General features: G+C 45.1%; 6 protein-coding genes and 1 long non-coding RNA gene across 9 annotated transcripts; 5 read left to right on the plus strand and 2 right to left on the minus strand.

The window, feature by feature from the left end:
* Window positions 1-674: 674 nt before the first annotated feature.
* On the minus strand, window positions 675-2386 carry rps23 (ribosomal protein S23). The gene is made up of 4 exons (XM_085924497.1): window positions 2235-2386; window positions 1415-1574; window positions 933-1053; window positions 675-856 (listed from the first exon to the last, which is right to left on the minus strand). The coding sequence occupies exons 1-4, from the start codon at window positions 2323-2325 to the stop codon at window positions 710-712; spliced, it is 519 nt and encodes a 172-aa protein (XP_085780623.1). The 5' UTR covers window positions 2326-2386; the 3' UTR covers window positions 675-709.
* On the plus strand, window positions 922-6191 carry atp6ap1la (ATPase H+ transporting accessory protein 1 like a). Its single transcript, XM_085924495.1, has 7 exons — window positions 922-3304; window positions 4391-4413; window positions 4616-4743; window positions 4910-5064; window positions 5254-5304; window positions 5539-5776; window positions 5852-6191. The coding sequence occupies exons 1-7, from the start codon at window positions 3033-3035 to the stop codon at window positions 6107-6109; spliced, it is 1125 nt and encodes a 374-aa protein (XP_085780621.1). The 5' UTR covers window positions 922-3032; the 3' UTR covers window positions 6110-6191.
* A 302-nt stretch (window positions 6192-6493) lies between these two features.
* On the plus strand, window positions 6494-10282 carry pde12 (phosphodiesterase 12). Its single transcript, XM_085924490.1, has 7 exons — window positions 6494-7340; window positions 7658-8088; window positions 8338-8443; window positions 8629-8773; window positions 8834-8912; window positions 9003-9125; window positions 9480-10282. Exons 1-7 carry the CDS (start codon window positions 6748-6750, stop codon window positions 9821-9823), a joined length of 1821 nt encoding a protein of 606 aa, XP_085780616.1. The 5' UTR covers window positions 6494-6747; the 3' UTR covers window positions 9824-10282.
* LOC147049586 (uncharacterized) lies at window positions 9026-11880 on the minus strand. Its single transcript, XR_015067594.1, has 3 exons — window positions 11657-11880; window positions 10725-10968; window positions 9026-9819 (listed from the first exon to the last, which is right to left on the minus strand). It is a non-coding gene; the product is annotated as an uncharacterized LOC147049586 (long non-coding RNA).
* gmppb (GDP-mannose pyrophosphorylase B) lies at window positions 10643-15475 on the plus strand. The gene is made up of 10 exons (XM_085924496.1): window positions 10643-10779; window positions 11682-11910; window positions 12027-12107; window positions 12522-12570; window positions 12848-12990; window positions 13124-13282; window positions 13358-13436; window positions 14285-14412; window positions 14497-14679; window positions 14781-15475. The coding sequence occupies exons 2-10, from the start codon at window positions 11782-11784 to the stop codon at window positions 14910-14912; spliced, it is 1083 nt and encodes a 360-aa protein (XP_085780622.1). The 5' UTR covers window positions 10643-10779; window positions 11682-11781; the 3' UTR covers window positions 14913-15475.
* A 933-nt stretch (window positions 15476-16408) lies between these two features.
* On the plus strand, window positions 16409-22081 carry lmcd1 (LIM and cysteine-rich domains 1). 3 transcript variants are annotated; one of them, XM_085925233.1, is made up of 7 exons: window positions 16409-16521; window positions 18416-18501; window positions 18614-18869; window positions 19668-19817; window positions 19932-20132; window positions 20228-20541; window positions 20697-22081. In XM_085925233.1, the coding sequence occupies exons 1-7, from the start codon at window positions 16504-16506 to the stop codon at window positions 20698-20700; spliced, it is 1029 nt and encodes a 342-aa protein (XP_085781359.1). In that variant the 5' UTR covers window positions 16409-16503; the 3' UTR covers window positions 20701-22081. The 3 variants fall into 3 exon arrangements, with proteins under 3 accessions (XP_085781359.1, XP_085781358.1, XP_085781360.1); XM_085925232.1 differs by having other exon boundaries at window positions 20228-20446; window positions 20697-21695; XM_085925234.1 differs by lacking the exon at window positions 16409-16521 and adding an exon at window positions 18181-18229 and having other exon boundaries at window positions 20228-20446; window positions 20697-21695.
* Window positions 22082-22280: 199 nt separating this feature from the next.
* LOC147049589 (monoacylglycerol lipase abhd6-A-like) lies at window positions 22281-26486 on the plus strand. The gene is made up of 9 exons (XM_085925235.1): window positions 22281-22553; window positions 23452-23577; window positions 24503-24662; window positions 24721-24834; window positions 25011-25143; window positions 25279-25436; window positions 25508-25562; window positions 25637-25737; window positions 25925-26486. Exons 2-9 carry the CDS (start codon window positions 23459-23461, stop codon window positions 26090-26092), a joined length of 1008 nt encoding a protein of 335 aa, XP_085781361.1. The 5' UTR covers window positions 22281-22553; window positions 23452-23458; the 3' UTR covers window positions 26093-26486.
* Window positions 26487-26540: the final 54 nt, after the last annotated feature.

The following is a 26540-nucleotide window of genomic DNA, read 5'->3' on the forward strand; positions in this document are numbered from 1 at the left end:
AGGTTCATCTCGGACATGTTAGCGCTGTGTTGTCTGTTGCTATAGTTAAGTGAGCAGTGACTGGTCACATGGCTCAAAGTACAAGCAGGTCAGTGCCACTTGAACTATTTGCAAAAACCTCTACTGCACCTTCTTTGCAGCCTTGGATAAGCCTTTTAGTATATGCCTTTAGTCTTCGAACATTTTGTCTTTTTTCTGTGAATAGGATTGAAGCTCTTCTGTTCTACTGTGACAGCATTCTTCCGAATTTTGATTAACTAGAAAAGTCGGTTTGGGATTTAAAAAAAAACATGTACATTAGCCTAGGATTTTTTTAAGTACGCATCTATAACTTGGAATGAGACAATAATTCGACAAGAATGGTATGTATTCATATCCCATAACAATGTGAAAAAATGGTAACAAAAAAGACAAATGTACAGATTTAGCACCAAACTTAGACTTTAATTATTAACAAACATGTTTTCTTTCCCGTTTTGTATATAAAATACATCCTTTACTTTGTAGGAAAAAATCCCAAAGTAAAATTGCGTATTACGTTAAACTGAATTTTGGCTAGATGCAACTTCAGCTCACTCTCCATTTTTTGTTTTTGGCCCATTCTTTTTTTGCATTCTGACCTGTCTTGACAAGAGCTCAAAATAAAAAGAAAAAAGGACATCAGACTTGGAAAATATGACGTGACACCCTTTATTTGCTTGGCTGCCTTTTATGACCTGGGTCTCTCCTTCTTGCCTTTGTATAGCGCCAGCAGAGACACGTTAGCCACTTTGACCACCTTGAAGCGAACTCCGGGAATATCTCCCACGGCGTGCCCCTTACGACCGAAGCCTGCCACCAGGACCTCGTCATTCTCCTGTGTCCGTGACCACACGGGGAAATTAGGGTACAAGTCTTGAACAAAAAATAAAAGTCCGTTAATGAGAGTTCACCTCGATAAAGTTGAGGCAGCCGTCGTTGGGGACGAAAGCGGTGATCTTTTTGCCGTTCTTGATGAGCTGCACCCTCACGCACTTCCTGATGGCCGAATTGGGCTGCTTAGCCTCCACACCGCTGCGCACACAGAGTACGATCATTTTTTCGGACTATAAGTCGCAGTTTTTGTCATAGTTTGCTGGTACTTTGTTAACGCTCCAATGTAGTTATATACTAGATCGTATCGTTTAGCCTGTTGTTGCTGGTTCATGTCTGTTTTTGGTGTTGGATTTTGACAAATACATTTGCCCCAAAAGTGCGACTTATACATGATTTTTTTTTTTCCACTTTGTGCATTTTATGGCTGGTGCGACTTATACTTCGGAGCGACTTATAGTCCGAAAATTACGGTACATGTTATAGAAATGGTTTTATTTGTGGTCCATTTTTACACATTTCACCAATTGATGGGTTTCTGTGTGTCTGTGTTTGGACGTACACTTTCTCCAGCACGATGCCTTTGGCGTGAGAAGCCCCTCCGAAGGGGTTGGCCTTGAGGGCGGTGCCCAGGTGAGCCTTCTTGTACTGCTTGTCATGCCATTTCTGCTCACGGCGGTGATTACGGAGCTTCCTGGCTGTGCGCAGACCACGACACTTTCCTGTGGAAGGTAACACACCGGTTACCATACCAAAGACCAAATCCGATCATTGCAACACTAAATAAATTCACCTTGGGTACCTCAACACAAATTTCAAATTTGAATTACTTTTAAGTTATTCTTGTTTTTCCATCTTTATCCACCCATCACATATCTTGTTATCAAACAGGGATGAGAATGGCAAATGTGGAAAAAATACTGAAAAGTAACAAATTCACATTGTGATGGTGTAAAAACACTGAGTTCTCCGTGCAAGTTAACAAATGGAAATGTGACGAAAGTAGAGCCAAAATGCTGCCGAAAATAAGGGATATATATATATATATATATATATAAACATTTTCTCAACGGATTTACACGATGATGATGATGTCAAGTTGAGTTTTTCCGAGCCCTTCTGGGAGATTAAAATCAGGGGATGTTTGAGCATATTTTGAGCTAAGCTAAAATGCTAACGACGCTAACGGCCGAGTCATGGCCGCCCCACGTTGCGGAGCTGCGAGACAAGGAAAATATTCCATTTTCACGCCCCTTAAGACGTTTGAACCTAATCAAAATAACATCAAGAGTACATAAGGTGATGGTGTAGCGCCTCGTTGGGATATATGGACAAAGTGTCAAGGATTGGTGGGTGAAAAAGGCAAAATTCTTGAAGCCTACCCATGGTTGCAGGAGCGAGTCTGGGAAGGAAAAGAGAGACCCAAGATGCACCGCTGCAAAATGTCCACCATGAGGACCCCGGAATTGGCATCCGCGCAGAACGCCTGATTTTTAGGAAATTTGGGGATGTGCGGAGTGGTTCTGAACCGCTTTGTCCCCCCTACCTATAAAGCAGCTATGTGCAATTGTTTTTTTACGTTCCTGAAACTAAAATAACACAAATTGACACATCTATTTACATTTTAAGAATCTTGACTGTTTTTGTAATTTATCTGATTTGACTAAATGTTCATATTTGCATTATAAATGAATGCAAAGACGTTTGCTCCCACTTAGTTTTCTCACACTGAAAAATGTCAACTGTTTTAGTTTAATTGAATGGACTATTTTATCTATGATAATCCCTCAGGAGGGCAGCATTGCCCCCTGTTTTTCTTCTGTTTTGATTGGAAAGTTGCCAAATATTTCCATTTGTAAATTATAGTCATGCCATTTCAGTTTGCTGCGCACGCATTTATGCATGTACGCATCTATACAGTAAGCAAAGTGTTAGAATTTTCCACCAAAGCTTTCTAATAGAATGTTTAGAGGGAGAGAGAGAGAGAGAGAGAGAGAGAGAGAGAGAGAGATAAAGAGAGAGAGAGAAAGAGAGATAGAGCGAAAGAGAGAGAGCGAGAGATTTATATTTCAGATGGATGACATAGCCTACAAGTGTCTGGAAAATCAACAACTCCCAATTGCGCGTATTATTGAATTGAACTAGACTTGAAATGCAGCAAATGTCATAACTGTGATCCGATGCAAAGGAGATGCGGCTGTCCTGACATCTGCTTTCCGATTGGTTGCTTCCTCCGTCTGTCAAGTGGATTAGAAGTGTGTGTTGGAGGGAATGTGTCTGTGTGTGTGTGTGTGTGTGTGTCACAGTGCATCACAGCACATCGGCACGGCACAGCGATGGCTCCCAAATCTCCGGAATCCTCCTGCCACAGCATCCTTCTCCTTCTGCGCCTCTCTGTGCTCCTTTTTCAGCCGTCGTCGTCTTCCTGCCGTGACCCACATCCACCTGACAGGTAGGCGAGGACACGCAACTCCTTCACTGACACTAATCTCATTTTTGAGCTTTGAGATAGCAATGAGCGAGGGGCAGTGTTCTTCTGCTATGTGCGTCTTAATATAGGATAGCTTGCAGCCGCCTTTTCTAAAAATGCAGTGTTTGATTTCAAAAGGCTTCAAATGCAGAAAAAATGATGATCCAAATTGTCAAGGATATTTCAAACAGCCCCAATGCTCAAGAACCCAAATCATGTATTCAATATTTTATTTTTGTGATGGATACATACAAACATATGATTTAATACATCTTGACTACAAATGACATATTTTGTCAATTTATCTATGCCGGTGACTGATGGTGCCAGAATTATTTTACAGTATATGGCAGAAGGTACAATTAACTTGTGTATTAGGCCCAAATTTTACATCATTTGTGGCTCAATGAAGACAAGATCCTCATTATTTAAGTTTCAACACATTTTGTAATTTTTTTATTTACTGGTCTGGCATGAGTTTTTTTATGTCAAGTATTAGTTCAAGCACAACTATTTGCATTAGTTGGACATTTAGGTCATCTTCCAGTTCATTGGCAGTTCAAGGCAATAAATTCGATTTGATTGCAGGAGCTCATTTTAACGTGTGATCTTGTGCATTATCATCATTGTTTTGACCACAAAAACAGTTTCTTCTCTGTTTTCACAATTGTCTGACAAACAACTGCTGACATTTTTGTGGACTGGCTGGCGTTCACCTTGCACTGCTGTCAGTGGAGGATACAAAATCTGCTCTTGGCTCAGAGCCTCCTGCCCGTGTGTATTTATGTGTTGTAATGATTACATAATCCAAGCAATCCCCGCAATCCACAGTGAATTGACCCATTACTCCATAGTCAGAATGTTTTTTTTTGTGGGGGGGGAGGGGTTGAATTTGCATTCACTTGTCTGGTAATGTGGTGCACAGTTAAAAAAATAATTTTGCATAAGGTCCAACATTATAGAGATCAATTAATTCTCCAGGCTTAGCGAGCTCTTAAATCAACTTTATTTCGGGGAAGCAATCAATTGCTGAAAATGTGCTAAAAGTAATATTATTTCTTGTTCCAGTGCTGTTGCAGCTCCAGTCCATGGTGAGTACTTTCAGTTAATAATAAAGATGTTGTTGCATTATGCTGCAGTGGCTTAAAACAAATATCCACTACTTGTCAGTAATATTGAACAATCGAGTACATTACATTTGCATTTAATCTTACTAAACCATTATTGTTCCCGTTTTTTTATTGAACATTTACGCATACGCAATACATTTTGATGAAGGCATTATTTGAGTAGGTGCAGATGGAATGGTGAAAGTGGATGGACAGCTGAGGACAGACGAGAGTTTGACACTACATGAGGTCACAAAAGGGAGGAAGTTACTGCAGACACCAGGATCCGCACTTCCCTTCCCTCCCCTCAAGGTGGTGTACATCCAGTTGCAATTATTTGTAGCCCCTTTGCATCTGGGCCCATGGGGGAAAGAGTCAACCAAATTTGGTTGTAAAGTTCATTAGCACCAATTACTGGCCTGGAGTGGAACAGTACCTTGAAGTACTGCAACACTTAGCTCTCCCGTGTGTCAATCAGGTGCTGTCCAACGGGAGGCCATGCGTGATGTTCCAGGCCAGGAGGTTGTATCTGCGTTACGAAAGGCAGAAGCAAGTGGACCTGACCGAGCAAGCCTTCTCCCTGCAAAAGTCTGTGGACATCAGCCAGTCGGTGTGCCGCCAGGACTCAGCCACGTATGTGCTGCATTGATGTGCCAACTTGGATGACACTACTCACAAAAAGAAAGTTCAAGATCAGTCAAAAACCCCAGCGTGCACAAGATGTTCAATGTGAACTTGTTTCGAACTCGTTTTTTTTCCCCCACAATAAATGAAAGACAAAAATTGAATGAGACACTTTTTCTGTTTTTGTGTGCTCACCAGGCTAGTGATGAGGTTTGGAGATGTGGACGATTTGAGAGGCCTATCCATCAGGTGGGAAATTATCGGTCAATATTGTAAAAATACATAAACTTTGTCTACTTTGCTATGTTTCACATTCTTAGCTATATGCTTGCCAGACTTAAGAAAGTGAGAGCGCACACTCAGGCCCAACAATGAGGTGCTCCAGAGCAGTCCCAATGTATTTTCAGGCTGTATGGCCTAAGCTAGCTACTTAACTGCTCGTCGGGAAGCATATAACTGTGAGAACTTTCTTCTTCTTGCCAGGATGCAGCTCTCCAACACCTTCTATGAAGCTTCGGGCCAGTGGTGGTTTTCTTTGGACAGCGTCTCGGTTGTCTACAACACCTCGCAGGAGGCTGTGTTCAACGCCAGCGAGGTGTATGCACCGTCCTCGTCCTCTTACCATTGCTCGCATGTCAGCAGCCTGGAACGCCACAGCGCGCTCCTAAGGCCCGGCAGCGACGACGCCCGCCGCTGGACGCTCATCTTCGCAGACTTCCAGGTACCCTTCCCACCAGCTGGGACTATCCTGGGTTCAATTGTATTTGAGTGTGAAAACCTTTGCGCCCCTGGTCAGATCCAGGCCTTCAATGTGACTTCAGGAAGGTTTTCCCCAGTGAGCGACTGCACCACCTTCCTGACGCCTGCAATCCTGATGGGTCTGGTGACGTCGCTCATTCTGCTGCTGGTCCTGGCCTACGCCCTGCACCTGCTTGTCCACCTCAACCGCATCGAGAACGACCGTGAGCGCAAGGTGCACGGTGACTTCCTCCGGACTCCGGAACAAATGGAACGCTGCTGTGCCGAAAATGTAGCGGATAAAGATGTTCCCTAGCGAAATGCAGGCTTTTATAGTTTTAGGGTTTTATTATCTGATAGCAATCGATTTGTCCTTTTTAATAAATGTAATAAAGATATTTTTACCTACATTGAGGGAGCTTTCTTTTATTTTATTTTCTCCTGAGAAATAGTTTTGAAACTTTAATAAAACAATGTTATAAAACATTCTGTCGTTTATAACATAATAGCTTTTATGTAACAGAATATTACAACTGGTTCAAAGATTTAAACTGTTGTTGTTTTTTATGTCCACGTAATACTGTGGGGAAATAAGAACTTTCATTGCAAAATAGTTCTGTACTTTGAGGCGTATTTGTGTACCTATTTCTCCGACCACAAGGGGGCACCAACAGTTTTTGTATGGCTGGTTACGTTCCAGAAGTACAAACACACAGCTTCCATAACTAACATGACAGTCTGCAACCTTTTAGTACCTTCGTTCATATTAGTTGTAGTAGTCGTTTTAAAAGTATACCTGATAACGAATATATCCAATTCAATTTTGTGTTAAATCGCTTAAAAACTAACCAAATCTGCACTTTCCTCAGCTGGTGTCACTAGGAAGTAGACAGCGAGTTCCGGGGCATTGATGTCGCCTTTAGCCCGGCTTTGGAGTAACACGTCCAGGTCTTCATGTTCAACAAGCTCACCGTTGCCCTCCTTCCATTTTACCGTCGCCTCCTCTCCGTCTCATCGCCAGCGGCTTTGACCCGGGAGTTCCGCCACCTTGGCAGCATGGAGCCGGCCGCGGTGAGATGCGTGGCCGGGGAGCCCAAGATGACCATCTCGTTCTGCCTGGACGGCAGCCAGAAGCACATGCAGCGGGAGCAGGACGAGCCACTGGGGAAGCTCCTGTCCCGCATCGCCTGTACCCTCGCCAAGAGCAAAACCAAGACAAAGAAGGCGAAGAGGAACGCGAGGCAGCAACAGGAGGAGCGGCCTGCGGCCGCGGGGGACAACCCGGAGCCCGCCGTGGTTAAACTCTTTGTGGACGGCGGCGAGGTGCCGGAGACTGTGCTCAACGCGGAAGCGTGGAGGGACGGGGCCGTGCTGCAGCTCGGCGACGTCCGATACTCGGTCCGCCGGAACGAGCCGATCTTCACCACCGCCGAGCTGCCGGTATCGCTGCTGGCTGGTTTTCCCGTGTGTCCCAAGCTGGAGGTAGAGTTCGGAGAACTGGACCTCTGCGACTTTACGTGGTACAAGGAGCAGAGCCCAAACTCCAGGTAGCAAGGTGCAGACCAAACCATTCCAATTTGGATCAAAACCCAGAAATTCTAGATGAGAAACATGTGTAACATTCAAAATTGGACTAATGAGCTTGAACCGAATTTCAAAAACAAATGCAAATGTCATGTAGCTAAAAGTTAAATACAACTGAACCGGGTTTGAAAAAGTACCAAGTAAATCTACATTTGTTTATTGAGTTTTGCAATCTTTGAAAGGAATGAAAAATTCAAATTGAGTATGAGTAATGACACTTTCCATATTTTAGGTAAGCACTAGCCAAGAAAATTGAGTGTTGTGTTGGTTGCAATTGCAGTCCCAAAGCCGGTGGGGAAGGCAGGGCTCAGGACGTGGCCTGGATCCAAGTGGGCCGCAGCAGAGTCTACGTCCCATCCAACCAGGACATCGGCTGCCGGCTCAAACTACGCTGCACGCCCAAAGACGGCCACGGGCGTGACGGGCAACCTCTGGAGCTCCTCTCCGCTAGCGGCGTGGAGGCAGGGCCGGGTGCGTGCACCTTCGATGGGCGCCACATGTACACGGCCAAGGAGGCGGCGTGGCCACGGCTGCGCGTAGTGTCCTACAACATCCTGGCCGACGTCTACGCCCAGACAGAGCTGTCAAAGACGGTGCTGTACCCCTACTGCGCCCCGTACGCCCTGCAGCTAGATTACAGGCAGAACCTGATCAAGAAGGAGCTGACGGGGTACCGCGCCGATGTCATCTGTCTGCAGGAGGTGGACAAAGGTGACGACATGTGCTTCATTATCTGTTCGGTTTTAGAGAGACTTTTTTGGAGGTCAGTGTTTATTTTCATGCACTTTGATCATTGAAATTGTCACCACTTGTCAATTTAGTGGTTTTTTTTTTTGGTCATTTCACCTATTCCAGGTCAGGCTGGAATGTATTCCTGAGAAAATAGGCATTCACTGTCCAGATATTAGCCGACAGCCTGACACTTTTAAAAAAAATCTTTTTCTCCCCCTCACATGCCAGGAGTGTTTTTGGACAGCCTGACTCCAGCTCTCGACGCCTTTGGTCTGGACGGCGTTTTTAAGGTTAAAGAGAAGCAACACGAAGGATTGGCAACCTTCTACCGCAGGTTTGTTGTAGAAGACAGATTTTAAAGAGGGGCAACACAGTGGCGTCACGCTCAGAACCGCCTCTCAGCTGAAAGGTTCTAGGTTCACTTACGCCGGTAGAAACATGCACGTTAGCTTTGTGTAAGATTCTCAATTGTACGTCGGTGCCCCAAATGAGGACAAGTGCTCGTTTGTTCTCCTTTAGGACAAGATTTAAGTTGCTGAGTTGCCACGACATCACACTGAGCGAGGCGCTGACCTCGGACCCGGTCCACGCGGAGTTGCTGGAGAAGGTCTCGGCCGACGAGGCCCTGAGAGACAAGATCGTAAAGCGCTCCACCGCCTTGCAGGTATTCAACTAGCGCCACACACACTGTTGGCGCTCTTAATGCTTTCTGGGCCCCCTGCAGGTCAGCGTTCTGGAGGACCTCTACCAAGCAGGCAGAAAGATATGCGTGGCCAACACGCACCTGTACTGGCACCCGCAAGGTACAGTTTCTGACCAAGACAGCAGCAAATAACTGAAGCATGCAAACAGTCTGAGCCACCTCCCTTAGCAATCGTCTTTTTCCTTTGAAGGCGGGAACGTCCGCTTGGTCCAGATGGCAGTGGCTTTGCGGCACCTGAGTCGCGTGATCGCCGAGGTGGCCCCAGAAGCTCCCTTGCTTTTCTGCGGTGACTTCAACTCCTCGCAGAACTCGGGTAACTCAACACCCTACACTTTGTGTGCATGCGTGTCAAGAGGTGGCTGTCAGTCTGCTAGCTTCATGCTAACACAAAATGCAAAACACCTTAGGTGCCTTCATGGAAATTAGTACGGATGTTGCGGTCATTAGAAAACCTTCAAACGGCTTTTACAAACCGGATTCGGTTAAAGTTGGGAAATTGTGTCAAATGTAAATAAAAACAAAATACAATGATTTGAAAATTCTATTCAACCTATATTCAATTGAATACACTATAAAGACAACTATAGACAACTAACTTATACTACAATAAGCAGCAACGCACAATAGTCACGATAACTGGAGCTGAGTTCTTCCTGTCCCACCTCAGGCGTCCTCCAGCTGGTCACCAAGGCCTCGCTCCCCCGGCAGCACGCTGACTGGAGCAGCTCGGGTCCCCGGGAGGGGGATTTGCCGTCATCTTTGGTGGCAATGGACTTGTTCTCTCCATTCCCATCCCTTCTTAGCGCCTGCGGTCCACTGGCCTACACCAATTACGTGGGCGGCTTCCAAGGCTGCCTGGACTACATCTTCATCCAGCCGGAGTGCATGCGGGTGGAGCAGGTCATCCCCATGCCAGACCACCACCTGATCACCACCTACATGGCGCTGCCCAGCGTGGCCCACCCGTCAGACCACATCGCGCTGGTCTGCGACCTATGCTGGGAGCCCTGAATACAACAGATTTAAAGGCCAAATATCATGGTAATAAATTCGACTGTTTTATTCATTTAGTTGTGTTCTATATGAAGTGGAACAGCGATGGGTTTTGTCTGAATTCCTCGTTTTGACGCTGTCACTTTTGGACTTGTTCTGAGGTGCGGTCGCTTTAAATGCAAATGAGATCCTTCACACCAGGCCGCAAGATGTGCACCTCCCTTTCCGGTCGCCATTTGTAGTTTTTTTTTGTAGTTTTTTTTTTTGCCGAGGTAGCATTTACTTTTGCTTTTTACTTTATTTAAGCGAGGTAGCGTTTACTTGCGCCGCAAACTTTTTGATTGATTAAAAGATATCAAATGTCCACACAACCATATGCGACACGTATGGTTGATGATAGTCACCGTGGGACGGTGGGAAACGTAATTTCGATCTCTGTGTGTCTTAACATGTGAAGAAATTGACAATAAAGCAGACTTTGACTTGACTTTTGACTTTATATCGGGTAGTTTTGACAGTTCCATTGAAGTCCACTGATTGAACAATGTTATATATATATGTATGAGCAAAAATGTACGATTCTTGCTATCCCCGATGACACCCCAAATCAATGTCTCCAACCTCAAGCGCATTTTCCAAACTAACATTCTGGCAAGTTTGCCGGAATATTAAAAATAATATTAAGTGGAAAAAAAAACCTTATTAATAGTAAATAAAATATCAGTATGTGGTCATTATTTTTATTGTAATTCATTTTATCCATCGTTCTTTTGGTTTCAGCCCGTAAATTGTGTGAAATGTTTAGTTTATGCGACGTTAAGCTTTTACTTTGAAATTCACAAAAGGATAAAGGAAACGGCTTGACATCGGGTGGACAACCCGGAAAGCAAACAAGAAGCTGGGATTTGAATTCACCTACGTGTCACTCTGGGAATCGATGAATGGCTCCCTAAATCAACCGTGGATCCTGAAATGTGAGTTTTCATTCCTTCAAACACCAAATGACGATAACTCTAGCAGTGATAATACGACTATAATGATTCCGCCACAGCGGGAAGCATGTTAGTTAGCCACCGTAGCTCACATGAACTCCCTTCAATCACTGTGCGGTTCTTTAAATGGACTCTACGAACACCTGAAGTCCAGATTTCATCTTGAGGTACCTTGGGGAAACAGCAAACACAAGATATAGCTCGTTACCCACTTTTGTCACTTTAACTTTTAGTAGCTGCAAATGATGAAGGTATTATAGTTCCAGAGTCAAAGTGCTGCCGAATTAGAAATGACATTGTGCATATCGTAATGCCCTCAATTGAATTACTAGGAAGAGTCGCGGATGTACTTCCAGCACATACTTGAGTCAACTTTCAAGCTGACAGTCGAAACAAACAACTCAACTATGCTCATTGGGTTTTCCAAACTAGCGCAGTCCAGAGCGTGGAAAACGAGAGCGCCCGAGACAATGAAAGCATTTTTTTTGTTTCATGCACATGTCGGCACATTCAACCGTCACACATTGCCCCCCCCCCCCCACACACATTCTGTCAAAACGGTTTCTAATGAAGAGAAATGGCTGTATAATAATATCAGACTAAATAACACGAAGAAAAAGTCAAACTGCTCACCCCACTGTCATTAAAAAGTCATTCACAAGCGATTCAGTAAAACGATATATCTTTGACGTCTATACCGGCGTAGGAGTGAATTATATAAGGAGGTAGAGAGAAATGGGAGTCAGGCATTGCACTTTGCCTCTATTTTAACTGTCATAAAAGACTAAATGCAAATTAATCTGGATGAATCATCACGTAGAGTTTTTCAAAGGGACTTTAGTGAATGCATTTGTCCTACCTTCCTACATCACAATACATTTCAGACGCTAAAACACAAGGAAGAAGAGAGGAGAAGCCTGGGACAGACTGATTGTTGACGAGCCCCGGTTGCCACGGTAACAGTCACTGAAGACATCGGCGAGCATGAAGGCTTTGATCCTAGTGGGCGGCTACGGCACCCGACTGCGACCGCTCACTTTAAGTGTGCCCAAACCTCTGGTGGAGTTCTGCAACAAGCCCATCCTCATGCACCAGGTGGAGGCCTTGGTCAAGGTAGGCTTTATTTTGACAGCAGTATGTGTGTGTCATTTTGTTCATCCATACCTTTGTTTGCATCTGGCTGCGTTAGTGTGTGCGGCAATCCCATGTTTGTTTCCATCCGTGTCCAGGCCAAGGTGACGCATGTGGTCTTGGCGGTGAGCTACATGTCTGAGCTGCTGGAGCGAGAAATGAAGGTCCAGGAGCAGAGAGTAGGTGCAACACACTCTCACTACACACAAAAAGTTAGTGGTTTGAAGTTTAAACCAAATAAAAGGATTGTGATGGGAAAATGTCAGATAAAGGCAAACAAATAAAGGAACATAACCATTGTGGAGTGAGCACACATCTGCTGGAGTCTACTGGATGGATCGCTAATTATGAAATCAATATATAATGTGAGAGACTGTTTAATTGCGTAAGCAGCTGCCGTTTTGGTTAACAACGGAAAAAGTTAGGTCTCATTTCTGAAGCCACAAATGTGAAATTGTCTGGCCATGTACAACCTTTGAGTCTTCAGTGTATTTACTTTGAGCAAATACTGTCAGAGGTTGTCGATGTCCTCAATCTATGAAGGCATCTGTGTGATCTTTAGACCAATGTTTCTTTCTGCTTTTCCTTCTCAGCTTGGAATTCGAATCTCGCTCTCGCACGAGAAGGAGCCTCTTGGAACGGGTGAGGGTTGACAATGACGTGCGTCCCGAACATGTCAGATTGAAAACTTTCCTTCATCGAAAATAGGGAATAATATTCATCTACTGTCCGAACCGCATTGTTATCGGTATTACAATTGTTGTTGTTTTTTGTTACAAAATATTTCATACAGACAAAAAGAGGAGTGCAATTGAGCCTAGAGGAACTCCTCCGTACCTTAAGAGTTCACAGGCTAAAGTATTCCGATATCTGCTGACAATGTTTTTCTTCATCAAATATGCCACACCTTGGGAATTAGCTGGTCCTCTGGCCCTGGCCCGCAAGCTGCTGAACGTGGACAACGAGCCCTTCTTCGTCCTTAACTCGGACGTCATCTGTGACTTCCCCTTCCAAGACATGCTAAAGTTTCACCGCGACCACGGCAAGGAGGGCACCATTGTGGTGAGAGGGAGGGAGGGGGCGTCATTTCCTAGATGTTCTTCAGTGTCGCATCCTTGTTCACTGACTGCACGTTTTTTGGATCGAACCAGAATTTGAGCTTTATCACCGAATTGTCTTCAACATTTGTGTGAAGGTGACCCGCGTTGAGGAGCCGTCCAAGTACGGCGTGGTGGTGTTCGAGACGGAAAATGGCAGGATCCATCGCTTTGTAGAGAAGCCGCAGGTGTTTGTGTCCAACAAGATCAACGCCGGCATGTACATCTTCAATTCCAGCATGCTGGGCAGAATCCAGGTGGAGAAAAGCGCGCCCCGAATCAATCGTCCGTTTCTTGTTGCATAAAGTTGACGACTTGACTTTTGTGCGCAGTTGAGACCGACATCCATAGAGAAGGAGATTTTCCCCGTCATGGCCGAAGAGGGACAGCTCTATGCCATGGAGCTGCAGGGTAACTACAACCCAGTATCGTTTCTCCTCACTCAGAGTACCGCATTGCAGTACAGGAAAAAAAAAAAACACTGAAAAGTTGGATGTACATGATAGTGAAGGTCCAGTTAAGTTGAGCCGTGAAGATGAGTGTGCATTTGGCTTTCTTCTGAAAGTTCACTCAAAAGGCCAACGTATGCATTCACGGTCTCTTTGGTCTCCTCAGCCCACGGCTCCACCAGACGTAAGTTTGCGTTTTATTTAATCCCACCTCAAGCCAAGCACTGGTACCACAAAATAAAACCAGAGGTTTGCGCTAGATCAGAACCAGATGGACTCGGTGCTCAACTGGAGGCTTCTGTTATCTGCTACTCGAGATCACCTCCCCTCATCTAGTTTTAACTAGAACCTTCTGGTAGGTAGTTGTTCAGCCTTTGTCAAGGACCTACACAATCCCTCTTCCTTGGCCCAGAATCAGAGACTTTTAGATTTACACAGAGACCTACATCAAGTTGTAGTAAAAGACCTGGACCATAGACTCACTCGTATGTGGAGTGGAGTCAAAATCCTGGACCAGGTTCATAAATTGGAGCCTGTGCAGACGACTTAAGGCCAGAGTAAAAAAAAACTAGACTCAAGATTCCTGCGCCAGAGTGAAAAACCTGCACCAGAATCAACGAGTCCAGTCATGACTTCAGTCCGTGTTTGTTTTTACTCTTGTCAAGGTCTTTAACTCAAGTTGGACTCAGGTCCAGGGCCATGACTGCTTTCAAGCCATTTGGGCACAGATTATGTCCACATTTTTGAGTGCGACTCGTGTTCCTCACGCACGGCAAATAGCCACAATCCAAAATCTGATTTTGGGTGCAGGCTTCTGGATGGACATCGGACAGCCCAAAGACTTCCTGACCGGAATGTGCATGTACCTGCAGTCGCTACGGCAACACGCCCCTGAGAAACTGCGGAGCGGGCCTGGTTTCCTTGGCAACGTGCTGGTGGTGAGTGAGACTCTTATCGGTCATCGGCCTGAATCGGGTCATACGTGAGTGATCCCGACGGGACGGAACTTTCTGCCCCCGCAGGACCCGACGGCTCAGATCGGCGACAACTGTACCATTGGGCCCAACGTGACCATTGGTGCTGGCGTGGTGGTGGAGGACGGCGTGCGGGTCAAGCGCTGCACCGTGCTAAAAGGGGCCCGAGTCCGCTCGCACTCCTGGCTGGAGAGCTGCATCGTGGGCTGGAGCTCCTCAGTGGGCCAGTGGGCAAGTCCAGACTTTTTTTTTTTTTTTTTTTTTTTCCCCCTTCCATGAATAAATTTCCCTTGTTTACGGATTCTGCGCTTTCCATCCTCTTCCCCCGTCAGGTACGAATGGAGAATGTGACGGTTCTGGGCGAGGACGTGCTTGTCAATGATGAGCTCTACCTGAATGGCGCCAACGTACTGCCGCACAAGTCCATCAGCGAGTCAGTTCCAGAACCGCGTATCATCATGTAGCCCCAAAAACTTCAGCGACATCATGAATGAAGTCTACTGAAGTGTCAAACTGGATCACAGAATCCAAAGTCTGCGGTTCCGTCAAGAAAGAACAGTCTAACCTTCCCCGTTTTTGATGGATCTAAGCACTGCTCATGTGACAAGGGTGGCAGGAAAGAGATTTTAGTACTGTGCACTGAGAAATACTCAGATGGACCACTGGAGGGCAACAGAGTAACCGCTACGTTGGAACCTCCCTCAGAGGTCCAATTTGGTCACCTTGCATTTGTTCAACTTTCAATGCAATTTTCTTCCCCGTAGGAAAATCATGGAAATGAAGGTCATCTGTTACAGGGGAACAGTGGGCATCGTGAAAGGAACGTTTCTATTTTAGCAGACACGTAGGCAAAAAAAAAAAGTGGTTGATTAGTAAATGTGTCCAGTTGAACTGATGAAGCTCTCTGCTCATATATACAAACTTTGTGTGAGAGTGTCTAAGTACCGACGATGACTGATTGTTTGACTTTGTGGATGTTGCACTTCTGGGGTTTCAATGTAGTGTGGTTCTTAAAAAAAACAAGTAAGACTTACATGCGTCATTAATCGTGTCACGAATCGCCACGCTTCATTCCACATTCATCATGCTAACGTTTTGTGGCAATTTTAAATGTGACCTGAAGATGGCGCTCGAGTTAAGGGAACGCATTCTCTGCCGATTTCATTTGAAACGTGTTCAACTTGATTTCAATTCTGAGGTCATTTTGGCCGATTTTCTCCGCCCCCCCAAAGAAATCTATTAGAAGAGGAAGCTAAAACTATTTTTGACGATTACTGTATATTAGTGAGGTTTGATGAAGGTGATATGTGAGGCTCTTTGTGTCTTGATTAAATGGATGAATGGAATAGAAAGGTTTGTATTGATCATTTTCCTGTCCAATATTTATCTTTGTGTGTGTGTGCATGCGTGCGTGTGGTTGGTGCAGTGTGGTCAACCACTAAATTTTAAAGCTCAGGCTTGTTCATGCTGTGCAAGCCATTCTGCTGTGTTTCCCTAGTTTTTCTTTTGGAATATGTTCTGCTATTTCTACTTACTCTACATATTTTAGGCACACAATTCCTTTTCAAATGAATGTTTTGCATGCAGGTGACCTCTTCAGGTCACAATGTTCAGTCCACAAATGACGGTGTACACCATGCATTCCTATGACCTCCACCAAGGAGGAGGAGAACTTTGTAACATTTCCATTGGCGAAGTGTTTTGATTCCCCCCCCACCCAGGTTTCCCCTTATATTGGTTTGTTAAGCGCCGGCCAACATTGTGTGGGGAGCAACGGTTTGGAAGGCCGGCGTGCATTGGGAGTTGGTAGGAAACGCATTCCTGCAGTGCCAGGCGGGCTAGAACACAGTCAGGAGGTGAGGAGACCTGCCCACTCGTGTGTTTATTTGTTTGAGCTTTGTTTTTGGTGCCGATAGTGGGCAGAGGAGGAGGAGGAGAAGAAGGAGGAGGGGAAAACAAAGTCAGGGTGGGCGGTGTGGACAGGAAACCGGGTTGACAAGCCAGGAATTCAAAGTCTCAGTCTGGGTCGGGAGACGAGACGAGACAGACGCGAGCATGGACGCCGTGGCCAAGGTAGGAAATCATATTTTTGTCACATTTCCAAGAGAGCAGTATGGGAAAACTGCACATGAATAACACAGCCCTCCCAAAACGTGATTCGGCTATTTTGGGGGAAAAAAATCAGATAGTTCAATCTTGCCAATCTATTATTTGTACTTGTTATTGGTACCTCAATCCTTACAACAACAAAACGTTGAACAAAACCTTGTCCATGCAGATGTGAAGGTGAACAACAAGAAAAATAGTCCGCAGCATTGTGTTGAACCAAAAATCACCCTAGCATCCTCAGAGATGCAAGAAAACCTTCCCAGATTACTTTTTTTGTTCAGATTCTAAATCTGCATTTGATTTCTCTCCAGCACATCATCACATTTTTCAACGCATTGTAAAATGTATACCATGCATGCTTTTTTTTATAGGACAAACATGAGCGAAAAAGGTAAATATCTCAAACATTTGATTTGATGGATAAAAAAACAAACAGATTTTTAATCGGTGTCAAAAATACATTTAGGGTCACAAGGTTGTCTGATAAAAAATTTCTGTGATCACCTGATGGATCAGTATCACCTGTTAGGGGCTTAGCCCCCCCCCCCGTCCTGTCACCCCTCAACTATCCTTTGTATCCAAGAGAGACACAACACATGCTCTGAGGTTTATTGTGGATACGCTGGATATGTAGCGATGACTAATTTAGCCTCCGCTGATTTCAGATGTGCTTTTCATGTTGCCCGCTATTTGTATTGCTCCACAAATATGAAGGATACATAAAACTGACGTTGATCAAAAGACAGCTCAATTGAAAGTACTTAGTTAACACAAAGGTGTCAACTCGTAAAAGATGAGGTCCAGGTCCTCACCTCACCTCACCTCACACCCTGCCATCAAACGGCTGAACAAACTACAGCAGGCATCTCCAGGCTTGAGGAAACAAACGCTTCATTTCAAAGTCTTCCTTGCGGTGACTAGATTTGGACAAAGTCTCTCTCTTTTTTTTTTTTGCACTTCCATCACTGCTCTGGACTGTAAAGAGCAATTGGGCATGCCACTCTGTGACCTTGAACTTCTTATCTCATTAGCATTTCCTGCTCGTTTCCGTCACATAGTTGGCGTGTTTGGAATGACTTGGCCGAGCCAAACTCCTCTTATCGGGCTTTTAAATATAGACGCCCTTCCCCTCGTCGCCTTTCTGATTCAGCTCGGATCCTCCTCAAACATATTATTGAACCAAAAACATTTGTACACAAATGAATTTATTGATATATATTCTTCATTCAATGCTCGTGTTTTTCCAAACATCAAAAGACAGTTTTATCCGTCAATAAACAAAATGTTCAGGATACACCTAAAGCGTTTGGTGCTTTTACATGTTCTTACTCCTGAGGCAACATGACACTGACCCGAGTGCCAAGTTAGCATCAGAATGAACGCCACCACACTAATACCCATTGAGGCTGTCCAATGTCACAACATCAGCCAGAAGATTTCAGTCAAATAAAGTCCGGCCCGCTTTGGCTCGGTTCAGGTGGGCCGTTCGTGGCCCATGGCCCTTTTTTTTTTTTTTTTTGGCCTCCAACAGTTAAAAATAAATGTCACTGTAAAATTGCACCGCTTGTTTCCACAGACATCACAGACCATTCTGAGTCTTCAAATTTTCCAAACCAACGTGTTATTTGAAAGTTAATTGAGAAGAAAACGTTTCAAGTCTACCTAGCAACAGGTGACATCAGCCTTCAAGCAATTGCTTCCATCCAGCTCAGTCAGAAGTTGCGCCGCTCTTTTCTTTAGCCACACAGATGAAATTGTACTTGTTGTCAACATCCCGAAATGAGCAGCACAAGTGATTGATTGATTGATTGATTGATTGATTGATTGATTGATGTATTATGTTTTCTTCCCCCCTCAGATGTCTGTTGAGGCGAGTGCATCAAATGCAGCTGTGTGTCTCATTTGTAAGGACGGCTGTCCTGGATTGCAGCCACATTCTTGGAGGTGACATCTCGTTCATACGCTGAACTTTTGTTTGATACACCAAAACTGGCCAAAAATCCCAAAACTGGCAAAACGTGATTGAACATCATGGAAGCTTTGCGGTCATTTTCAGAAAAGCATGCGTGGCGTGCGGCTGCAGCACCGTGGACCACGCCCCCGGTACCCATGCCGATGACGACCGGCGAATGGGGCGCCTGCTGGTCGACTCACCCTGTGCCCACCTGACGGCCAAGGTGAAAGGGGGCGGCGGCCTTCGCCTATACAAAAGGAACCGCATGATTGTGACCAATCCGGTGGTGTCACGCAAGGACCCCACCTTCAGCACCACCACCTATGATTGGGCGCCCTTCGGCCTCAACCAGAAGCTGGTGAGGAATGTCTTTTTGAAAACGTCAAGATCAATTTGGAGGTTTGAAACGTGTTTATTTCTAAACTGAAGACAATGTGGTTTTTTTGTTTTACATCAACATCAACAACTATTCCAAGTGAACAAATCTCAGCTAACGATGTAAGCTGGATGCAGTAACTCTGCAGCGATGCTTGAGTTGAGCAGTGGCACCTCCCTAGTAGGCCTGTCTGCTTTCTATTAAAAAGCCTCAAGTCTGTTTCGGGTTTCACAGCCCACCATTGCAACTTTGGGGCGGTGGGGGTGCGGCATCATTGCAGCAGAACATATTGATTCAAATGTGTTACTCATTGAAGTAGAAGAAAACAAAAAAAAGCATTCCAAGGGCAACTTTGGACTTTTGGGCCATTAGTCACGACTGCGCTGCTGTCATCTGATAACCTCATAAAGGGAGTCTGACTGTGGGTGGATACATCAAATGGGCTTACAAATAAGAGAGACTGCTTGGAATATCTTCATGCACGAATCTTGTGTTTAGAATCTTTCATAGGGAAGTAAAATTGAAATAACACGGGATCAACAACAGATCCCTGTGGAACGCCAAGTCGTCGCAACCAAATGACTGCATCTGTCTTGCCTCACACCAATTCAGGGAAAAGAAACATTAAGGTCACCTTCTCAAGGAAAGCAAGGTTGTCAAGTTGAGAACCTGACACTCGCGTCTCCTGCCCTGTTGAATTTTTCATGCGAAAGGGGCTTGCAAAAAAGAAATGACCAGAATTTTAAAAACCCATGACCATCAGAGTTGCCCAATACATAGGCCAAGAAGTACATGGAGCTGATTCCGGAGTGCCAGCGTCCCATCTCCGGGACGGAGGGAGCGGCGCTACGTCGCAGGCGACTCCTCAGCCAGCTCCCCGCCTATCACCAGGACCCCATGTCATGTCAGAGCCTGGCCGGCAATGACGAGGTGAGCTGACCGACGCTTTTGTCCCTTCCCGGCTGCAGATAGCAGTTACTCTAGCCTGACTCCAACTAACCCATCCAAGCTAAACCTTGGGCTTGCAACTGATATCTGTCGCAGGTGTCCGCCATGCTGCTTTTTGTGAAGCGCTACAAACTGGAGGCGCTGGGCGTGGGTGAAGTAGCATTGCCCGGTGACAGAAAAGCCCTAAGGGAGGTGGCCAATCAGAGGGAAGCCAGTGAGCAAAACCATGGTGACCAATCCAACAGCACCGTCACCCCTGAACAGCCCAGCGATGGCCCAGAGAACAACACACAATACGTAAGCATTCTCTTTTATCCTTTAGAGAGCTACTAAGTAGAGTGGGAAAAAAAAATGGAGACATCAAAGCACTATCGTACACTCTGTCTCGTCAGCGTTGCTCAAATTGCGGCGGCCACGTGGCGTCGGACAGCCCGGCAGTTTTTGCCGAGCGCCCTGGTTACGACACCGCCCTGTGGCATCCCGCCTGCTTCACGTGCGCCGAGTGCGGCCAGGGATTGGTGGACCTGGTCTACTTCTGGTCCGAGGGGAGGCTGCTGTGTGGACGACATTACTGCCAGAGCATCAGGCCGCGCTGTTCCGGCTGCGATGAGGTGAGGGGGAACGGTAGAGGTAGGATCGAGTCTGTCGCCCACTGTCCCCGAGTCAAGCCACGCTCACGTTTCGAGCGAGTCGATCTAATTGAGTCGTAAGTAACTGAAATCCAAATCTATTTATGCATTTCAAGTCTGGATTGTTTTCAATGTATTTTTAACACTTGAAAGCTTTACGTAGTAATGTATCTACAAGCTCATGTATTTTATTTTCATGACCTCTTCATCCTATTTCTTGTGATTGTGTCAGCTGATCTTTAGCAAGTCTTTCCACTTGGCACAAGATGGCAGCGCGTGGCATCATCATCACTACTGCTGCTGGAGATGTGGACAAAGCCTGGACACCCCCTGCCACCACTGACCCACGCACGCACGCAAAGGACAGGATAGGACAGTGCTACCTTGATTTACACTTACCCTCTTTTGGGTAGAAATCGGAGAGGCTGAACTGGAATATCGATCGCTCAGTCAAGGTATAACTGTGCACACTCCAAGCATGTTGCTTAGTACCAGTGGCGTCTTTCAAGTTTCCAAGAGCACCACTTGGAGTGCTTAACAAGACTTTATTGGTATGATTTATCGGCTCGTAAATTGCAGGCAGAGTGACGTGATCCAGATTTGAGCGCTGGCCTTTGGAGATGTTCAAACGAGCTCATATTTGACATTCAAGCTTGCCAGACAAGTGAATTGCATGTGGACAATCGCAATGTGGCTTTTTGTGGCATCCGGAAAGCTGATGATTACAAAGTCGATTCAAGCGTTGAAGCATCTGTTATTTTGTAAATTGAGGTTTCATTTATTTTTAAATTCCATTTTAATCAATGCATTTCAATACAAATGTCAACGCAAACTATTGCAAGAAAAAGAAATGTGTCGAAAAACAAAAGAAAAAAATATGTGTTGTTTAAATTAACAAAAATATATAGAATATAAGGTAATGCATAAATACAAAGGCTTTACCTCTAACATGGGCTTGCTTTTTCTGTAGTTGAGTCAACATACACACCAGCCATGACCTGAGAAAATTGCTTAATTGGCTCCAAATTACATATTGCAAAAGTGCTCGCATCTTTTCCTGTTTGACTGTTTTCATGACAGTAAAACGCTTGAAATGTTTCTTGTGCTCATGATTGGACCCAAATGTTCTCAAGTCATCTCAAATGATTTATTTTCAAGGGAGTTAAATTATGGACAGAAGTGAAGAACTCGATGTGTTTAAGAACAAATAATTGAAGGATGACGTACTGCCGGCAGTAATGTCAGCTTTTCACCGCGTTCTTTAGCAGGTATGTCACCAGCCAAAGAAAGCACTATTGAAGGATATTTTTAGCTCCTAAATGAGACGTTTACTTGCATTTTCACGCACAGGGATCCGAGAATGTTAACTAAGGTCACTTGACTTGTCTTGACTGAATTAGGCATTCAAGACTGATGTTGAGGTGGTAGCGCCCTCGCGTGGGGGATGCCGTGTATGCCACATGACGTCACATTTACATCCCCCTCCTTTTCTTGACATTGTCACTGAATCCAACGCGCCGTGTTCATTCTACTCGCTAAAGAACAAGTGTCGATTCAAATTGGTTCCCAATTTTCTGTTAGTGAACTCGCCATGGTTGTTGTTTGCTGAAGTTTCCACACATGTCCAATATTCTTTGAACGCAGCTCAGCGTGCCCATCGTATTTATGTCAAATGAAAGCTTGGTCCATCATAATGCTGATGACCGGTTCCACCTCACACAAGTTTTTTTTTTGTATACGTATATCACACGCAACACCATCATATGCGGGAATCGAGCTCATGCTGAAGACAGGCAAATGTGTGAATGTGTGTGGGAGTGACGAACGGTGTGTGACCCAAAAAAAACAACAATAATAATAATCCAGTTATTGGCCTTTAAATGTCGTCTGTACTATTTCCCACCGTTATGAACGCAACGCAGCTTGACTTGCCCTTTAAGTGTGGATGAAAGGCGATTGAGTAATTCGATGAAAGAGGACGACAAGTCTGAGGAAGAGGAGGACGGACATACAGCAGACCGAATGGAGGACATTTGCCTTCCAGTGTCCATTTACCGGTGACTCGTCGCGTCGTAGCGCACTCGGCCAGGTAAGCGCCTTCAGTAACCATGACATGTTATTTACATTTGAACATGGCGTAAAAAAACAAACAGCGTTTGCAAATATTTGGCGGTTGTTTACTTAAGTCACTTTAAAACAATTGTTTACTTGAAGAAATGACTGGAAGTATATTCTGTATTTATAACGGTTTCATATATCTAAAACAATTTCTTCATGTAACTAATCAGTGACGAATTTTCATATTTGACAACAGTTGACACAGTTTCAAGTAGCTGATAACGTAGACACGTCATAGCACCTTTGTCCTAGTAACTAACGTTCTCTTCATGCACACGACCGAACTGAAAAACAATATACTAATGGAAAACACATTTCCAAAATACAAAATTAGCCAAGGGATTTTTTTTTATTTTTTTTTACAGAATACTTCAAAATAAAACCAAACTGAAAAGAGCAAGAGCAGGTACAATATTGGATCTGTTATAATGTTGGTGTTATACTTATATCAAGTCAAGTCGGGCCCTAAACGAACATTTTCAGTTGTATTTTAAAATGTCACATTTGCACATAGACGGAGCATGTCGAACTGCAAAGCTTTAGAATTTTATTGAAGCGTGCTGTGGCAATAGGCAACCTTTCAACTTCTACAAGTCACAAAAAAAACCTTTATCAAAAAAATGTTGCCTGCATTTTTTTTGTCCTAAGGGTATATCTGTAAGACCGTCTCACTCAGCTTGTCTGAAAATTCAAATTTCAAAACCACTCTAAAAACCAACAATCTACAGTGTAGATACTTTGGATTTGAGGTTTGCACAGCTTTAAAAAAGATTAGGCAGTGAATTTTGTATTGTGAGGGAGGGAGGGAGATACCAGGATTCAAGAGAAACCAATGTTTTACAATATGAACGTATTTATTATGTTTACAGTGCAACAATGGAGGAGAGCGGCGTCACCGTGATGGCACTCGTCGGGACCGTCCTGGCACTTCCCGTTTTGACTTTCTATTTGACCTTGTGGCTCTGGCCTGCTACGATCATCCAGGCCTACAACTGGTGAGCATGTGAATACTTTAAAAGTGACTTCAGCTTCATTTGGAGCGGAAAATGTGCAATTAATTGCAAATGATTTGTGACCTTTTCTCATATTCCACGCTGTCATGACATAGGCTCTTATCTGAAAGGCAGCCATAGAGTCCCCTGAACTTTGCCCTCCCCCCTCCATGCACATGCACAGACACAGTGTGTGTTTAACTAATCATTGTCACGCCTGCTGGGATGAATGTATTTCAGATCGAAAACCACAGAAAAAGACCAAGTCATGTTAGGGTACTAACACAATGGAAACTGGGACAGCTTGAAAACCACGGAGAAAGCCCAATTACCGTAATTTTCGGACTATAAGTCACGTTTTTTGTTTTGGAGCCCTCTTTCACCTCCGTGGATGGAAATCAGGGGCCGTCCGGGGGCGGTGGATGGGGCTCGGACATGGCTTTTACGCACGCCCGGTCCTATTTATGGAGCTCTCTTCCACCTCCGTGGCTAGAAGTTCAGTAGTTGTTGGCTCGTTCAACTCTTGTTTTGTTAAATAAAGAGCCGTTTACCAAACCCACGTCTTTTCTGGTACTTTGTTAACGCTACAATATAGTTATATACTAGATCTCTGCAGCGCACGCGCGGCGTTGTTGACATAAAGAACGAGGAATTTGAACAATGGGTTTAATGATTGGGAGCGACACAGATGGTTTGATAAGACATTTTGCCTCTCAACAAACAAAGAAACTTGTAGTAATTATTTCAAAGATTACGTTTTACATGATTATTCTAAAGTAACGACAGTGTATTTTTGATCTACTTTACCTACAGGGGCCTCTGGTTGAGGCACCTTTAGGTTTGTCCTCAACAGTAGTATGGGTAAATGTGAGCCATGAATCGAATTGTAACCTGGGATTGCTTTGACAATCTGTTCTGTCTCCTGCAGGTTCATGCGTTACAAACTAGGCCTGGTGGTCCGCTACTCGTACAGCGGGAACTATCGCTTCTGCTATTTCAGCCGCGGGATGCCAGGGAACGCCACACCATCCTTGCTACTCCTGCACGGCTTCTCCGCTTCCAAAGACATGTGGTTGCCCTTTGCCAAGGTAACGTGCGTTCTTTTTTTTTTTTATGTTTACTTCATGCGTTTGCTTTCCTGACCAGTACATCCCCAGTGAGCAGCACATGCTATGCGTGGACATGCCGGGACATGAGGGGACCAGCCGCACCGGGTCTGAGGACTACAGCATTCCGGGCCAGGTTGCCCGAATCCATCAGGTGCGTGCGAGCGAGTGTGTGAGGGTGTTTGTCTTGTACACGTGGCAAAAGTAATCATAGTCTACTTGAAGCACCGATACTGGTGTAGTCACAGTAAAATAGACCAGAATCTACAAAGGGGCACTGAACAAATGCAAAGTCTGAACATAGAAATGATGTCCTTTCTCTGTGTTTAGTTTGTGAAAAGTGTTGGTCTGGACAAAAGACCCTTTCACTTGGTGGGCACATCTATGGGGGGCAATGTAGCGGGCGTATACGCCGCCACCTACCCAGCGGACCTGTCTGGTGTGACCTTGATGTGCCCTTCAGGTAAACTGGCTACCTGGCACATTGCTGAGCTTGAGATAATTGGGTCTGGTTAGCTAGGCTCGTTTTGGAAGTGCGTGTAAGGCAACGGCGGGAACAAGATCTGTTTGATGGTGATGAAGGTTGTTCCTTGTCCAGGTTTGGTGTATCCCACTGAGTCCGAGTTCATCGCTCATCTGAAGGAGCTGGAGAAGAACCCCGAGGGGGCTTCTATTCCTCTGATTCCGTCCTGTCTGCAAGAGCTAGAGGACATGTTTCGCCTCTGTTGTCATAAGCCCCTCAAGATGCCGCGACAAGTAAAGAACTTCAAACGTGGCTGCATGCTGCCAAACATAGGTGCTGACCTTGGATGCATTTCTGCTGACAGGTGCTGCGCGGCTTACTGGACAATAGGATCCGCCACAACCACTTTTACAGCCAACGTGCGTCACCTGCTTACATTGCTAAATGCATTTTTTTTTTTTGTCTTGATACACCTGCTTGTGTGTCTTTAAAGTATTCATCGAGCTGGTTGCAGAAAAGTCTCGCTACTCTCTGCAAGAAAATCTACATTTAATTACGTCACCGCTGCAAGTACTTTGGGGCAAGCAAGACCAGGTAATATACACATGACATCAAGATCGCAAATCAGGAAAAACACTTTGAGCAATTGTCGCACCTTCTGATCTTACGCAAGAACGACATTTTTAGTGACAATTAGCAGTCCAGTAGGTTCCGCTATATTGCCGCTTCAGAATGTTGTGGCACTAGATTTTTGTGCGTGATATGTGTGGTGTTGTTTCAGGTTCTAGATATGTCCGGGGCATCTGCAGTGCAGGCGGCGGTTCCCCACAGCCAGCTGTTTTTCTTGGACAACTGCGGCCACACCATAGCATTGGAGAGGCCCAGGAAGGCGGCGCAGCTTGTCATGGACTTCCTGTCTGCACAGGATGTGAAGAAAAAACTTTCCTGAACTGGAGATTGATTTACTGTAGAATAGAAATTTTATGACTATATAATATAGGATTATTATGAAATAATTATTGACATCCATGATACTGTACCAATAAGCTGTATGAGAAATATCCATCCATCTTCTTCCGCATATCCGAGATTGGGTTGTGGGGGCAGCAGCGTTAGGAGGGACTCCCAGACTTCACTCTCCCCAGCCACTTCATCCAGCTCATCCCGGGGATCCCAAGGCTTTCCCAGGCCAGCTTAGAGACATAGTCTCTCCAGCGCGTCCTGGGTCGTCCCCGGGGTGTTGTGTACTGTCTAGTCACCGTGGGACGGTGGGAAACGTCATTTCCATCTCTTTGTGTGCCTGGCATGTGAAGAAATTGACAATAAAGCGGACTTTGACTTTGTTGCTCTCTCGCTCTCTCTCTCTCGCTCTCTCTCTCTCTCGCTCTCAATCGGCA

The sequence above is a fragment of the Syngnathus leptorhynchus genome, chromosome 11, assembly GCF_054491065.1.
Source record: "Syngnathus leptorhynchus isolate UIUO chromosome 11, UIUO_Slep, whole genome shotgun sequence".
NCBI lineage: Eukaryota > Metazoa > Chordata > Actinopteri > Syngnathiformes > Syngnathidae > Syngnathus > Syngnathus leptorhynchus.